Raw genomic sequence first — 17658 nt, 5'->3', positions numbered from 1 at the left:
GTACGCATGCGAACCGCGCGCCCTCCGTCCGGGAACACTTTTACGTGTGTGTCATGTATGTAAGCCGGCAGTACGGTGCGCGCGCGGCCGACATCGCATGTAGCATATATCCGATGTAACCCAGTGACATGACAATAAACGTTTTTATTTAGAAATGCGCTGTTTTCTCGGCGTCATTCGGCGAACACTCGGTGCAACATTAGGAAGAAGTGGATCCGGCGAGTCAACGCGGAATTAAACGCGACTTTAAAATGGTTGCAAGAGCACCAAAAGTCCCTCGGAGTGGTTCAGGATTCTATCCTTTAAATTCGCCTAACTTTAAAACCAAGTTCTGCTTTCGCGAGCACTTATTTTAAATCCACGCGAGGGGGAACCGGTTGTGAAATTCGGCAGCGTTGTGACCTCTTCTTCTTTATCCCTTTTTAACCTCTCTGGGGGGAATAAAACGACGTTTGCCCCCCTTTAAAAAAAAAAAAAAAAAGTAGGTTTTTACAAAAAAAAAGAGACACAAGTTCCCGGTGCGTAACGGAGCGTTTCGATAAGCCGCAGACATATTGTCCAGGCGTAAAAGTGGATTTTTTTGTTTGCATGCTAGCGAGTTGATTTGCAATCATTTGTGGGGTGGAAGCGATTAGCTCGACTAATTCTTTTGTTGGACACACACATTAAGCATTATGTAGTGCATTGTTTTCGAGATAAACGCCACTTTCATCTGGGATGTGCGCAAAAAAAAAACCCAAAACGCATCCTCGGTCCGCAACAGTGTTTTATAAACGTTATACTCTCCCCCCCCCCCCCATCCATACCTTTTTACTACGATGTTTACTACGTATACTTGTCCTAACATCACCTCCAGAGTCCACGAGCTCAGAAAGTAGCATAGCAAGTGTGGCATGTGTGTGTGTGTGCGTGTGCGAAACGCGTGTTGCCAGATTGCATTGTGGAAAGAGAAGTTACCACGTTTTCAGCCCCGGTTTGAAAAAAAACAACAACAAAAAAAAAAAAACACGAAACAAAATGAGCGTTTTTTTCGGGACTGATGTCGGATTTGGGAGATTGGCAGAGGACTCGAGATGAAATCCATGATGGCACTTTCTCCCTCTCGTCCTCGCACACTCGTCTTTTCCCCTCCCTTAATCTTTTGTATAGAAAATTTAAGAACAAAATGGAGCAGGGGAGAGAGCGATAGATAGGCTGACATGACACTCACACGCGCCACCCCCGACTTCTCCAAACTACATCCCACTGTTTAGGATTTTTTAATCGCATTTTTTTTTTTGTTGGTATTCTTGGAAGCGGGGTTTGTGCGCGGGCACCATCTGCTCGCGGGGGTTAATCTCGTTTCTTTTTTAGTGTGGTGGGGGGGTGTTTATTAGCGCATTGTTTGTTGATGGTTATTTATTTCATTAATGTGCCTCTAATTGAGATGGCCGCGAGAGAGAAGAGGGGAAAGAGCGACTGAAAATGGTTGCACGTTATTGACGCACATCACAGGGGCGAGGAGGAAATTCCTCATGAGATAAGGCGCAGACGTGTCATCTGGGTCTGACCGAAGACACTCCTGTCGCGTTCTCCTTCTATATCCAATGGAATATGTTTAGTGATCCCGAAATGGCCTATTTATTTTTTTTTATTTTTTTAAATCCACCCTAAATGTCACACTTCTGAGAGCGTGTGCTTGGTGGAAGTAGGTTGACATTGCTGGCTCGTCCTATAAAACAGGGATGTTGCTGCTGAACTCTTTTTTATTGTTTCATTTTGACACATATTCTATCTCAACACATATCCTGTGAGTTGAAAGCAGATGATCTATGAAAGACAGAATGAGTGCATTATTGTCCAAATTGCTGATTTTTATTTGCTCACCAGAGTGACTTTTTCTTTTTTTTTATTGTAATCAACGATGCCACTGAAATCTTATCGTCGTCCAGCCTTCGCCGGGAAACTAATAAGACAAGCATCTCTGTGATATTAAAAAAAAAGAGTCACCTCTCCGGTGGGAAACTATCTCCACGGGAACATCTACTTTTGGATACAAGATGACGATTTCCAGTCATTTCCAGTACTCATCAGGAAGCCACTGTACTAACGAGCGTGAGACGCTGGGCCCCCCCACCCGTGTTAGAAAGAGTCTAATGGTTCTGCCTCATTCAGACTTCTCTTTTGCTTGTTGTGCTCAAGTAGTATCCTCCTCCTCCTCCTCTTCCTCCTGCCCACCTTTGTACGTACTCTACTGTGCTTGAGGGGGGCACATACACCCCATCCAGGTGGCTCTTGGGTAAAGGGATTGTATGTGAAGGGAGAAAGAGACGGAGAGACTAAGAGGGAGAGGAGTGTAGCACCAATCAAGGCCTCTGATTGATATAATTGGGTCATTAGTGCGCTGCGGGAGAGGCACCTGCTTGCCCTCAGTTAGGAAGAAGCTACTGCATTGTGACATTTTCAGACCGTTGAGAGTTCTGCTGCCTGCTCGGGATTAGGGTGTATTTAGAGCACCGGGGTCTTACTTAAATAGTACGTCACTTTGTGCCACTTGAGTTTTTCGCGGACCGGTTTCAAACTTGATTTGAAATGTTCTTTTAACCAGAGACGTCGGACAGGTAAGGTGGGCTCACTTGCGTCCCGCTCAGAACCCGGTGCGCGTTTCGGGCTTCGACCTCGAGTTCGTCGTTTTCCGACAGCAAAGCGAGCTAAGCTAAGCGGGTCGCGGCATATAGGCAGAAAGGGTCCGATCGTCTGAAGGTTAGTTAGAGCGGCGAAGCTCCCAACAGTGTCTGAAAACCCCCGTCCACTCACACTTTTCCCCGTGCGCGTCTGACTTTCTTTTCATTAACTTTCCGTAAATTGGCAATTTAAGCACGCCGCGCGGCATGCAGCCGAAGGCCAGATCTCACTGTGAGGAGGTGAGAAATGAAGGCATGTTTTTAACCAAGTTCAGCTCAAGTCTGACCAAAAGTGCGCGCCGCTATCCCCATATTTGAACTGTTGTCTCGGCTCTATCGCCCTGCCGTTCGGACCAGCTATGAGCAGTTTTTGCTTTCCAATGTGGTCGGACAACACAGAGCAGTTGTTTTTCAGTTCACCCTCACCGTAGGCGGCAAACCCCCCCTGACAGAGAAGTTACCTCCCAACCCACGTCCGGGCAGACACACCGCCAAGGTGCCCTTGTGCGAGGTGCATCGCCGCAAATTACACCGAGAGGTGTTGATCTGAGTATTGACACTCCCATGTGACTGCGCACATGCAGCACAAGTGCAATCGAGTGTGCATAAAACAAGTTGTTACTAAGAAAGAGAACTCATGCTCTGCAAAATTTCCCCCCGGGGCGAAAGAAAGAAAGAATCAAACTCATGTTAACGTTTGGAACCGGTCCGTGTGAGATATACGATACACATATTCCACACGGAGGTCACGGTGTCGGGTCAGCTAGGGGCTTGTGGGTAGTCTGCGTTTTGCTCGAGGGGGCTCTTCATAAAGAAAGGGGGCGGTCATAGCTGACGCTTTTCGCTACGCACATTTGTATTTTTGATTGAAAATGAAAAAAACAACGTGTTGGCGTTTGCATGATTGCCCCCCCCCCTCCTCCCTTCCTTTGCTTTTCCTCTCAACCCCTGCAGGTGATCTTCAGTGTGCACAGATAAGCCTTTTAGAGAGAACACATTCAGTGATTTGCTTATGACATTTGCATGCTCCAAAGCCATTCTTTTTTTTTTAAAGCCCCCACCCCCCCCCCCACCACCCACCGCGCTCATCGGTTTAGACGCAGCGCGGCCTCGAAACGACTTGGAGTGGGAGCCACGCTTTCTCTGCCCGAGACGCCGCCACGTTTTCCGACGTTCGGAACTCGGAGCTCGAGAAGGAGCGACAGCTTGAGAGGAGACAAGTGGAGGGCAAGGTAGAGGAGGAGAAAAAGGAGGTGGTGGTGGGTTTCAGGCAGGAGGAAACCCGAAGGAAAGCAGTAGGACGGCGTTGAATTCACAGAAGTAGAGCAGGAAGCCGCCCAGGATCGAGCACAAAAGATGAAAGAGCTGAGGGACAGATTGAGAGTCCAGAGGCCCGAATGTTTCCAATCCAGAAGATCAATATATCGCTGTTTGAAGCACCGCGGGCGCCTGCAGTTTGGTTTTCAAAGCAGGAGTAAACCCTTCGATAGCAACGTTACCGTTATTGTCTTGACCCCAAAAAAGTTTCAGTCCACGACCCGTATCTTTAAAGAGGCACGGTGGGGGACTTTCCTCCCGATCACTGCTGAAGATGAGGGGAAAGGGGGGGGAGAGCACCAGACCAGACAGAGTTGGAGCAAAGCAGGGAGTGAAGCAAGGGGGTTCAGGGAAAGGTGAAGTAAAGGAAATGAATACCGTCTGTGGGGAAGTTCGCCACGTGACCATGCGATAAAAACCACAGGACCACATAGCACTTTACCACACAGCGAGCGGACTCCCCCCTCGCTCTACTACCCCCCCCCGCTCAGTCGCTCGTCCTCTCTTATACTTTGCTTTTTATTTTATTTTCTTGTGGTCAGTCTCTCAAAACACCCACTTATCCCCCCGAAGGACGCCTCACCTCGCACACGCTTCATCTCGTGAGAGTTCAAGTAATCCAGCTGGAAGATGAGGTATCACTTGTGAGGATTTCGCTGAAGCGCACACACACACACACACACACACACACACACACACATGCGCGCACACACACACGGGCCTACGCAGCCTCCAGATACAGCGTTCACTTTACGCCCTCGGGCCCAGGCCGGAGACCTTGGAGGTGCCTATTTTTAGGGCAGTGGAGGAGGACGTGTGCAACACACACACACACACACACACACGCACACACACACACACACAGGCTCAGATAAGAAGACAAAAGCAGATGGTGCGTACCCTTTTTACTCTTCAGTGCCCCCCCCCCCCCTTCCTCCCTAAGGGGTCACAAAATAAATTGAGATGATTAACAAGCTTGGAAAGAATAAAACGCATATTTATGATGCAGATATTGATGCCTCTCGTCAGATCTTTTCTTTTTTTTCTGGTGATATGCTGCAGCCCTCCATCAATTATGAAGACCATTAACATGAAACAACCTAAGCAGGGCAAATCACACTCTAAAGAGCCCACAGACTTAATTATGCAAACTGTGACGAGTCGCTGCAAGTATGTTTCGCTCGGCTATAAAAGGCAAACAAGCCAACAAGGAACAGGCAGTGGACGCAGTACGCACGCCCTCTGAAAACACAAAGCGCACACAACGTCATGTTGTTTAATGTAAAGCAGAGCAGATATAGTACTTCCTGCCCACACACGCATTGCACACACAGTTTAAAAGCACTAAGTGAAAGGTGCTCACACCCTCGCATGCACAATTATGGTGTGTGGCGTTCCGGCGTGTCCGAACATGCACTAACTGCCTTCACAATAAAAGCTGTACCACTCTGTGGATATGTACACAATGACATCAAAAAACACCCCCCAAAAATAAACTTGTCTGAACATATTGTGCTCCTCCTCCCTCTGCAACTATTTATCGAGGCTGTGATGTATGACTCAGCAACCCCCCCCCCCCCCCCCCTCCCCCTCCAACTTATCCTTAACACACACCTTGTGACACAAGTGCAGGAGTAGTTATCGGCATTTAAACAACGCTGATTTCACTCGGATGGGCTGAAATAAAAAGACTATTGACCTCCGTCATAAAAACTAATTTCCACCGAAGGTAATTCAGTACTTTAACATCAGTTATCTCAGTGGCCACAAAGTTACTCTGCAATTACAGTAATGACACCATCAGGGCGATGCTCAACACAACAAGGATATGCTTTTAAGCTGTCATTACCGTGTGGATTGCAATGCTGCACGTACGCTGCATATTTCAGGGTCAGAGACGAGGCGGGGGGGGGCGAAAAAAGTCTCTAAAAGAGCAGTTTAAATCCAGTTCCATATTTATCTTTCTCCAGACTCTATTTGTATCTCACATCAAAGACTGAGCGCATGATGTTGGTGGATCACGTTTCCGTGATGATCTTTTCAGTAAAAAAAGCAACTTTGACACCAGATTTCTCCTGCCGCACGCTTCGGCCCTTTGTACGTCGTTTAAAATGTGACAAAGCCTGCACAATCAATTTTTTTGAAGTGCTCAAATATGCAGATTGGGAAACGATTCGCGTTCGTTGGTTAATGTGGACTAATGCGTCTCCGACCATGTCCGCGGTTGGTTTCTACACATAGGAGGCTGGTTCCTTCACTGCTTCTCTTGGTTCATTAACACCTGGGTTTCATTCTGCTCCACCTGATTCCAATCCCATTTGTCGCCCCCCCCGCCCCCCAAACCCCCATCTTCCCCCTATGCATCCATTGCTCCATCTTATCTCCTCCTCTCCATCTATCCAAATTTTCTTTATTGGCATGACAGGGGACCGACCACCGTCACGGTGCGAACAATGCATTGTGATGGTGATATTCATATGATAATGCCATCAGACGTAGCAGCACTGCCGCAGATACGTTGAGAGGCTTTTCCCCCTATTTCTGCATCTCTCTCTCCGTCCGTCTGGATGTATATTTGTGTGTTGACTCCTCAAATGATTTTTTAAATCTGTTGTTCCCTCTTCATGTTATGCCCCTCCACCACTCTTGATTCCTCTCCCCTTCTCTGTTCCAGCATGTCTGTCTCTTTACCCTATTTTTTCTTTCCCCCCCTTTCCCCTCAACAACCACGCTGGCAATCGCATTAAATCATTTTTCATTCACACGGCTTCTGACAATGTGTTTTTTCTTCTTCTTCTTCTTCTTCTGCTGCCCAGTTTGTAACAGCACTGTATGTTTCTCTCCGTCTCTCTCTTTCTTTCCCTCTCTGTCTGCCTCCTTTCTCATATTTTTGCTCTTCGCCATGTTGGCAGGGCCCAATCTACCAGCTGATATCAGCATTCCCTGGCACTCTGCCAACTGGCAACACTGCAGGAGAGAGAGAGAGAGAGAGAGAGAAAGAGAGAGAATGAAAGAAAGAAAATTAGTGAATAATGGACGGAGGGAGGGAGCGAGAGAATGAGAGGGGGATGGGAGGAGTGTGAATCGGGGAAAGAAAGACAGAGGGGAAAGAAAGACGGGGTGAGAAAGAACAATAATGGTGGATTAAGAAAAAGGACTGTGTGTCTGTTGTTGGGTGTGTGTGAGTGTGTGTGTGTTTGTGTGATTGATATGGTGTGATATCCCTGTGAGTCATAGCTGAGCTAAAATGTCAACTGGCTACATGAGAATCTCTTTGTCATCCAGGCTTAGTGACACGCACACGCACACACACACACACACACAGAAATCCAACTGATCATATAAACACATATGTGACCATACCGCAGAGTGAACACAAATATGGGCGACACACCTGCGAACACAGATGTTCTATTGTTTTCCCCACAATGATTGATGACCTTTTGTTTTGTTGTGGGCGCCTCCGCTGCTTCTCAACTCCACCAAATGATGGACGAAAAACAGCCGACGTGCATAAATCCAGTCGGAACCGATGCAAAGTGCTGTGCACTCGAAATATTTGGGTGTGCGAGCGTGCTCGCCAAAATGCTTGGTGTTGTTCAATATGCTGTATATCACACTTTACATTTCAGCTGACTCTGTCATCCGGGCTGACGGCTGCAGTACAGTCAACACAATAAGCTCACATTTGTGCATTACTTAAACAAGTAACCATGACTAAGCAGCATTTGGGTCATGGCACCACACCCAGGCTATAGATTTAACAAACGTTGTTGTGCTTAAGTGTGTGCATACAGTCCTGATTTAAGCAAATAGCTGCTACTGTATGAGTGCACAGGAAGGGTGTGTGGGGAAGTCAAAACATCGCGCGCCCATCCTGTTTGGGACAGTCCATGTCCTGTGGTGGTGCCCTTAACTCCTAAACACACACTGACTCACACACACACACACACACGCAGATATCCAGAGAGATACACATCGATGCACATTCACACTCCGGCTAATCATCCCATATGTGCCGTCAGTATGCCGGAGAGCATCGTGAACAGTTGCAGGAGGCAGAACAGGTGCACACCTGTTACACATTCAAGCTCACGCATACGCCTACGCGAGCTGAAGAGTAACTGAAGATCAAACGGAGATTTGCTTTGTGCTTAACGTTTACGTGCAGTAAAGCGCACGCAAAGCGGCGCTGTAATGAGAGATGCGTTGTCTTTCTCTGCTGTTAGAATTTATAAGGGAATACATTTCGAAGAGTCTCTGTGCAAATGTTGTTGTTTGACAAAAATCTGCTCCCTGCAGTTCATCTCTCAATATTTCAAAAAAGCATTTACACCTACATCGACACCGATATTGCTAATTTAGTCAAATAAAGTCTTTAGTTAGATAATATCTTCAGTAATAGACCAAACTGTATTTTTTTTTTTAAACTGGAAGCAATTCAATTCAAGATTATATTGCAAATAACTCCTGTTTAAGTTTCTCATTTTTTTTTTGCTTGCTTTTTGTCCCCAGAAAATTAAAGGAGAAGGCCGCCACAGAAGTGTGTCCCCCGTCAGCCGAGACACTAAAGAATGGCTTAACATCACACACACTTCTGGTAATTCTCTACTGATCTCACACACACACACACACACATACAGACACGGGAACCTGTTAGGCAAACTAATGGCATTTGATTATGTCTATTTCTTCGCCATTTTCCACATCTGGCCAAGGTCATGTTACAGTTGAAGATAATTATGCACAACATGCAAATTTAACCTTTCCTCTTGCGTTTTTAAAGTTGTAACTCTTAAGTCGTCGGTTCCGCTCACTATCTGTCTCTCTCCTTCTTTCTGTGTTTAGTACTGACAGAGGATGGATTCTCCGCCGGAGTGTGTGTTTTCTCTTTCTTGTGAGCAGCCCCAGTCTCCCCCGACGCTGCCGTCCCTGGACCACAGCCCCCGGGCGTCCTCTCCTCACACTCAGCTCTCTCTACCTGACAGCCCCGTTGTCCTGCCCATCCACAGCCCCGAACCTTCCCCTCAGAGCCCGGACACCACGCCTTATTTCCCCCTCTCTCCCTTCCCCCTCCTCGAGGACGATAACAACAATCACCACGATGTTGATGAAGAAGACGACGAGGAAGGGCTGGATGGAGTTCCTCCGTCCCCGACCCCGGCAGTGGCTCTGTTCCCGGGAGGAGGGGGACAGGAAGCTGGATGCAGCCCTTGTTTGGACTCCTCTCCACCAGCCACACCGTCAGCGCCACTCCTTGGGTTCGGAGCCCTGGAGCTGGCCCTCTCATCGGGGCAGAGTGGAAACTGCAGCGATGAGCTAGACCTACAGCTGTTCCAGAAAGATACTGTTACCAGGGCGATACCTGGAGTGGGAGGGGCTTCACCGGGGCCTGCGCTCAGGTTCCCCTGTCATGTATGCGGGAAGAGATTCAGATTCCAAAGCATTTTGTCTCTTCATGCCCGAGCTCACAGTCTGGACCGAGACCGCCGAGCTTCAGCCCTGTACCGGACTGGACTCCCTTCAGCGCCCCTAAAGCAGCACCTCAAAATCCAGCAGAACCACAAAGACTTAGTCCAGAACCACCGAAGTCACCCAAACCAGCGTATACTGCCAGGGACACTCATCCAGCATCTTACAGAAGAAGAGGATGTCGACGGCGCGGCCAAAGGTCTAGATGACGGCCTACAGACAGACCAGAACCCAAACTTCTTGCTGGATGACAGCACACCATTGACCCCTCCACTTACAGAGGATCCTGTATCCGTGACTCCTCCCTATTCTTCTACCATCGGGGAGGGTGTGTCTACTCCTATAGCGCCTACGTTTCGCTGCCATGCCTGCAAAGGAAAATTCCGCACGGCTTCGGAGTTGGCGCGCCACGTCCGCATTCTCCACAACCCGTATAAATGCACTCTTTGTCCCTTCTCTGCCAGCCAAGAAGAGAGCCTGGCATCTCACTTGCAGGAGTTCCACCCTTCCCCCGAGGTACCTGCTCTGCCACCGGCCTTCAATTCCAGGCTGGTCATTGCAACCCCCGATACTCCTGTGCCCACCCCGACCCATACCCCAGCCCCAGCCCCACCACCACCAAGTACCCCACAGGTGACAGCAGCAGCAGCAGCAGCAGCAGCAGCAGCTACAGCGGCTGCCTCCCCCACATTGCCAGCATTTCGCTGTGATGTTTGTGGACAGCGGTTTACCCAATCTTGGTTCCTGAAGGGACACATGCGAAAGCACAAGGACTCCTTGGACCATAAGTGCCAGGTATGCGGCCGTGGCTTCAAAGAGCCTTGGTTCCTCAAAAACCACATGAAAGTACATCTCAACAAGCTTGGGCTGAAGGCCGGGCTGGGAACCCTCGGGGTACCAGGAGGTTCAGAGCAGCAAGGCAAAGGCTCCGCTAATAATCAGTCTCTCAACGCCCTCTATTCAAGCCTCCTTCTGGCCCAGCAAAGAGGTGGTAGAGGCGGACAAGGAAGATCAGAAACTGGAGGCAGAATGGGGATGGGCTCAAGCAAATCCGCCATCCTCGGCTACCTCGGGTTGCCCAGTGATGGCAGTGGGGCTAGCTGCATGGAGAGACTTCAAGCAGTGGCTCAGGTGGCAGAGATGGGAAATGGTGGTGGCTTTGGCGGCACAGGAGTAGGGGACCAAGGAAGAGGAGGGGGAGCAAATAGAGGAGGGGGCACAGGTGACATTACTGCATCGATTTCAGAAGGAGGTGACCAGGCCACTTGGTGGCAGCTGGTGGCTCGCAGCCTGGCAGTAGCTCAGCAGCAGCAGCAGCAGCAACAGCAGCAGCAGCAGCAGAGGCCCCAACAGCGAGGCCAGCAGCAAAGCCAGCGAGGCCAAGGTCGGAACTCCGTGATCACAGAGGCCGACCAAGTCAGGGCCTACCTCGGAGGCCTGGATCCAAGAGAAGAGTCTGGCGGAGCAGGAGGGCCTTGGGAATGCCCAGACTGTGGAAAGCTTTTCCGCAGCCTGCAGCAGGTGGTGGTTCACGCTCGCGTTCACACTCAGAGGCCCCAGAAAGGAGGCGGCGGCGGCGGCGGCGAAGAGGAAGGGAGTGGTAGCCGTAGAAGAGCGGGGCTCGGAAGAGGAGGCGGCGGTGAAGTGAGACAGGAATCTCAGCTACACAGCGGTGAATCCCAACAAGCAGGAGAAGTGAGACAGGAGTCCAAACTGCACGGTGGTGGATCACAACAAGCAGGGGCAGCTACAGGGTTTCACTCTGTCATCTCAAGCTTCAAAGGTACAATCACATGTGCTTTTTCCTCTGTCTTGTCTTTTGGTTTGGTTTGTTTGCTTCCACGTGAAGAGTGTTTTTATTTTCATTCTGTTTTCTGTTGTAAGTAGAAGCTCTCGTAGGGCCCTTTGCACCCGCTGTTATCTTTACATTTTTCTCCTCTTGCAGGAGAAAATGGCTTGACAGCAGTCTCCTCCATACCGTCAGTTCCCAACAGGGAGCGAGTGCGTGGTAGAGGGATAAAAGACTGCCCCTACTGTGGTAAAGCCTTCCGCTCTTCACACCATCTCAAAGTGCACCTGAGAGTTCACACAGGTGAGAAACTGCTGTGAGTTTAACAAACCACATTTACTTTTTTAGCCTTTATAAATCCCTGGAAAGGTTTCATTGAGCATCCTCGCTTCAGCAGCGCTACCTTTTTCCTTTTTTACACACTCACCCCAGAGAGCTGGCCAGCGCTAATCATAGCCCTCTACTGCAGGCAACCGAGCAGCCCCACTGGAGCAACTCCTGGTTAAGTGCCTTGCTCAAGGGTATATTAACTGTAGTTTTTTTGAGGAAAAATCAAGCCACTCCAGGGATTAAATAAGGTTAAATCTTTGTAAAAAGCTCACTTCTCTCACCAAAGAAAGGAAGAAATGTATTTATTTAATTTATAATAAAAAAAATAAGACAATAAGATAAACTTTTTTTCTATTAGTTGATTTGAATTCCAATTTGTGCAAAATTGATATGGTTTGGCACGGTTATTTTTTAGATTAGCTATAAAAACATAAAATATATGCTCACAGATTTCTGCATAATAGCAATTTTGGCTTTAATCTTTCTGAGATTCACATTCTCTGATCTTGTCTTTGAAGCAAGTGAATCTGTAATTACATCAAATCATTTCTAAATAATTCTGACTCTAGAACAGACCACGCAGGGCTATCCAACATACTCAAACAGGTTTTTCAGACTTAAAACAAAAACAAAAACAAAAGAAAATGAATAGAACTCCTATTGAATTTTTTGGTGACTTTAATGAAAATTGGGAACTCTCACAGCACTCACTCACGCTCTTAATTAATTATCCATATTCATAAGACTTTATCAGCATGAGTCATTGCCATTTTTTTTATTATTTGCTTTCTTCGCTTGATGTGTTTGATCAAAATTAAGACCCGTCTTCCAGTTTCTGAGATGCCACCAATCCCCAGCAACTGGGAACTGGAGCACATCCAAGTCTTTCCAGCAAGACGGTGCCCAAAATGCATTCAATGAAATCTATTTAATATTGCCATTATGAATAATTGTCTATAGCTGACAGGACCCATCACATCACAGCTGTATTATTCATGATAGCATACAGCTCTTTTCATCATGCACTGTTGCTTCTCTGTGCCATCAAGTGATTACCACATGGTCAGTAATTTAAGTGAAGGCATCGAATTGTAATAATACTCTCTTGATATTACGGTGCTCTTGAGATTATTTCTCCAAGAGACTCCTGTGACATGTTTTTTTTTAGCTCCGGCAACAAAATCAAATTGTTCATACTTTTGCATGTGCATCTGCAGTCATCAATAGAGCCGTTTTTCTTTGTGTGTGTTCCTTTTTTTCCATGTGAATAAGATAATTTATGCTTTTCATACGTAATGCATTTCCTGCTGTTGATCTGTCTCCAGCATGATGCCCCCTCCTCTTTATCTCTCCCAGCAGTGTCGTTTTCAATCAGTGATGAAATACTGCCATCTCCCTTTAAAATGCATAATTACATCTCCCGCTCACCCACTGTTTAAATGGAAGACGCCAGTTATTTTGCAAGTTACTGCTGACAATTTTTAATAAATGCTCTAGTGTTACAGATTCTCTTTGACTTTTCAGACAGCCAATGTCTTCTATTCACTATGATGTGAAAAAGTATACATTATATACATTAGCAGGCTCTTCAAGCTTGCCTGTCATGTGTGTTATATATATATACATATATTTAAATATATATATATAAATATTGTTTTTACAAAGAATGGTTAGCACTAATGTGATTTGTTCTAAATGAGCTAAAACATGCAAAATCAGTGGTGTCTTTAAGCCTCGCCTAGGTTAGCTGCTACTTTAGTTATTACTCCAATACTGTTTCCCCAATCTTGTTTTGTTCATCTCATTTTCTCTAGGTGAGAGACCCTACAAATGTCCCCACTGTGACTATGCGGGTACCCAGTCGGGCTCGCTGAAGTACCACCTCCAGCGGCATCACAGGGAGCAACGCAACGCCTTGTCGGCCTCCTCCAATTCCTCCTCCAGTGGTCTCACCCCCGCTATCAACAGTCTGACCTCTGGAACCTCCGGGCTGGCCAAGCAGCGCCGATCCCAGCCAAACCACTGCCCTCCCAACCGAGGCCCAACCGACAACCCCACCTCTCGGCCCAGCCAGCAGTCCTGGCTCCTGGGGCTTCCGGACCAGCGGGAGCACCGGAAGGCCTTGGCCGCTCTGAGGGATGTCGACTTGGAGACCCAGTACAGGTATCTGTCTGGGGTGATGGGGGCCCTTTACCAAGGTGGAATGGAAGGAGGCTGGATCAGGGAGTCTCCCCCACCCAAGGCCCCTAAAGTGTCCCGTCGCAAGCCCCTTACTACTAGCCGAATGGTTCAACCGCCGAGTGACAAGGAAGGGCCTGCGCCTTCAACTCAAGAAGGGGGTTTCGAACCCCTGGATCTGTCTCGCCGCCCCTCACCTGGCCTTGGAGGCATGGAGGAGGATGGAGGCATGAGCTTAGGGGAGGGAGGAGGTGTCGGCGTTGGGGATGGCGTTGGGGATATTTCAATCGGGGTCAAACTGAGCCAGTGCTTGTTCTGCCCTTTTCGTACGTCCTCAGCGGAGCTGATGGCCATGCACCTCCAGGTCAACCACACCAGTAAGTCCAGGCGCAAAAGAGCCCCTTCTACCACTTTGGATGGTGATGGAGCCCCAAAGGCCACCAAGCCGCGGACGGATCATTCTGATCTCGACTCTCTGACAATATGGAGGCATGTGACCGAGGCAGAGTCCCAGGCACCCCTCGGGGAATGGTCCTCAACGCTGGCCAAGACCATGAATGGGCTCTCTGAGGATACACAGGACCATCTGGACGACATCCTCGGCCACCCAGACGTGGCCTCAGTGTCCAAGAATGTCAGAGACGGTCTGGCATTCAAGGGAAAGATGGAGGGGGATGAGGAGGATCAAGAGGAGGAATTGGAAGAGAATTTGGAGAACAGCAGCCTGGAGGATTCAGAAGACCAGGATCTGAGGATGTCCCTCGCTCTTTCACCGGCCCTGAGCTCCAACCACATGGTAGGAGAGGAGGAAAGAGTCTTTACAGATTAAAATGCTTTGTTTGGGACGACACCATTCAAACTGGAGGGTTGGGTTCACTGTTTTCAACTACATTCGACACAGAATTGAAGAAACGGACAAAGGATTCTTGACCCCTGAGGTTTTGAAAAGAGCAAGAGAAACATCACAGCTTTTATTTTCCTTTACGACATTATTCGTCTTGTTGGGTTCTGACAGTATGGTCATCCACTAAATACACTTCCTGTGCAAAAAGAGCAAATATGCATCTTTTCAGGATTTTGTAGGCCACTTTTTCCTCTTTTTTTCAAGTGATCTAAATGAAAGGAACATCTAAGGCATCATTCCACACGCATCTATTTCACCCAAAATAATGGACTGTTTATTCCAGACTACTATACTGACGAGGCTGAAGCCAGCTGTGAAGAGATACTCTCCTGACAGACCACCGAACGGTTTGAAACCTCAAACTTCAAGTTCCTCCTCCGCCCACACAAACGTGGAGGAAAGTTAAGTGTAGAAAAGTTTCAAGCTGTGAACCTCAGCCGAGCTTTTTTTGGTATTAATTTAAGGCATGACGTAACTGTTGCAGGCCGCGTGCTTTCCCCTCGACTATATATCACTGCCTTGTTTGTCTGAAAAGTGTTTCTACACGATTGTCCTAAAGAAAAACAGAAAGAAACGTTTGTAACATTTTTTTTTTTCTTCTTTCAGTTAGTGCCTGTTCATGTGCATCGTCGAGAGAGTCTCTGGCGCTCCGGCGCATCGAGGCTCTGATAGGTCATTCATTTTATCTGAATATACAGTTTAAAACAATTTAAGTACAGTATATTTGTTAAAAGTGGTTCTAGGGTGTTGTGAATAGTTAAGTTGTAAAAGAAATGCTACATTGTAGCGTGTTGTACTTGACACAGGCGGCAGATGTTTGTGGCTCAGCTTGAAAACAAAACAAAAAAAAGGGGGTCGGCGATCTAGATAATGCAGTGAAAGAGGTCAAAGGCTGAGCGATAAGGGGTCAAAGTTTAAAAATTCAGTGTTTACAATGGCGCCGAATGTGGGTTGGGGTCGCAACGTAGATGCGTGGAAAAGAACAAAACTCAGAGCGGGATGACGTCGCCCCGAGCCCCCCCCCCCCCCCCCCCCCCGGACACAATCAACTGACACACCCCTTTTTAAAAGACACAGAGACTCTGCGACTGTGTCGGAAAAAAGGAACGATACAAGGTAGAGAAGGAAAAAGAAAGCCGTACCTCTGCCAAGCAACTGAGAAACAAACTGTACTCTTGGGGGGGGGGGGGTATGGCGTCTTTTAGATGAGTAGATCTCCTCTCTTCTTTTTTAATAAGAGAAGAAAAGACAATGGTAGGAGTAATTATTAAAAACACTAACAACATGCATAGACATCCCAGTAGAATATGTGTAGCTTTTGTAAAGACGAGAAGAAAAAAAGAAAAAAAGCAGACTTTTGTTTATTTTCATTTCAAGATGCTTACAGAAAAAGGTTATCAATATAGGTAATATTGATTATAATGTTTGTGAGCTAAGACTAGTTGGAATGTCTATACAGAGCACTGTGCAAAGGTTTCAGTTCCCAAAGTAGTTGTTTTTGTTTTTCGACTTTATCGATAGACCAAACTGTTTTTTCAATGGAAGTTGTCACTTTCTGTTGTCGTTTTTTTTTTAAATGTGTAAAAGCTGTGGTTTCGATAGATCTGCCCCATCGACTAGCCAAAATCCGTCAATCAGTTGACCGGCGCGTCGGATATCCAACCACTGAACTGGTTGTTAAAGAAAGTTCACTTTTGTGTCGACATCGACTGCTATAAAGGAAAACAATCACTCATGAATATCATGAATTCCTGTGTTTTGAAAAAGAGGAAAACATGGACGCGGGGGCAGTAATCTCCCCCTCACGCTGGTGAACAACCACTATTTATCTACTTAAAGACTACTTTTTGGATGGGGTATCCTACGATTGCAGCCACACCTTAATGTGCATTAATGTGTTTTGAGTTCCTTCTTTAGAGCACCTTATGAGTTCTGTAGTGATAAGTCCCTTAGTGGTGTCTCCTTAACAACTACTGTCAATGCCATCGTGCCTTCTGTTTCAAGCACTTCCTGGTGTATTTTGTAAAACTCACCAAAAGCACTTAGCCTATATCACACTCGTTCTTGCTCTCCGTCTGTCCCCCCCTCCTCCTCTTCTCCTCTTATCACCTCCGCTCATTCCCCTCAATCTTTTATCTCATGTCGTTACCTCTCGACCTCTCTCTCTCTCTCTCTCGCTCTCTCTCTCTGCTGTTTCGGGCCCGTTCGGGCCTTAAACCAGGTCACTAGGCCTTATTACGATCTAGCATTGGCTAGACTCTTGAAAGAATGGACTACCTAACCTTTTAGACAAGTACAAATCATCGTAGATGTAGGGTTAGACTATACTTTTGGTCTGAACACTAACCCTTTGTAAACCAAAGCCCAAGTCTAAGTCGAATGAATATTATATTTAATCTCTTAAAAAGGTGCCAAAACATGTCCCAGGTGACACTAAAGTAATGTTGAACTTGAGAAAACAAAATAATTCACTTCTCTCTTTTTTTTTTTAAGCCATCCTTCCTCCTTTTCTCTCTCTCTCTCTCTCTCTCTCTCTCTCTCTCGCTTGCTCTTCCTCCATGTCGCTCTCTCTCGTCCGTAAACTGTCTATCTCTATAGCACCACTTGAAGGTGACGTGTACTATCTGGTATTGAGGCCTTTATTAGATTTTTGTGTGGTGTTTGTTCGATGCCGTTGAGATGGAAAAATGCTCTTCTTATGATGATAATTATTATTGTTTTGGCATTATGGTAAAAAACAACAAAAAAAAAAAAGACAAAACGGAAAAAAAAAAACTAAGAGAAATGTGTTGTTGAATGTTGTACAGATAGCACTAGAGCTGTTGTGTTTTTTTTGTTTTTTTTAAAGAGAGCACAAACCCGAGCGATGGTCCCTTCTACTCCTCCCACCGGCAGACGGGAATAAAACAGCCTGCCAATCAATCTACATGTCTAATGACAAAACAAAATCTCAAGTAGACCCAAAAGTCTCACACAGAAAGAAACGAATCCTCTCAAGTTTATAT

The 17658-nt window shown here is 47.0% G+C and overlaps 1 protein-coding gene across 1 annotated transcript in view; it reads left to right on the top strand.

The window, feature by feature from the left end:
- The first annotated feature begins 8495 nt into the window (after nucleotides 1–8495).
- Nucleotides 8496–17658, top strand: part of znf219 (zinc finger protein 219) — a 9850-nt gene continuing 687 nt past the window's right edge. Inside the window, exons 1-4 of the mRNA XM_079184880.1 lie at nucleotides 8496–8580; nucleotides 8829–11235; nucleotides 11398–11544; nucleotides 13386–17658. The exon at nucleotides 13386–17658 is cut by the window's right edge and continues 687 nt beyond it. Coding sequence (XP_079041006.1) covers nucleotides 8841–11235; nucleotides 11398–11544; nucleotides 13386–14578 — 3735 coding nt within the window. The 5' untranslated portion in view covers nucleotides 8496–8580; nucleotides 8829–8840 and the 3' untranslated portion in view covers nucleotides 14579–17658. The remainder of the gene's footprint in view (nucleotides 8581–8828; nucleotides 11236–11397; nucleotides 11545–13385) is intronic.

Source organism: Pholis gunnellus (genome assembly GCF_910591455.1).
Source record: "Pholis gunnellus genome assembly, chromosome: 23".
Classification (NCBI taxonomy): domain Eukaryota; kingdom Metazoa; phylum Chordata; class Actinopteri; order Perciformes; family Pholidae; genus Pholis; species Pholis gunnellus.
The sequence above is the reverse complement of the archived record's forward strand: the minus strand, read 5'-3'. Positions and strand labels throughout refer to the sequence as shown.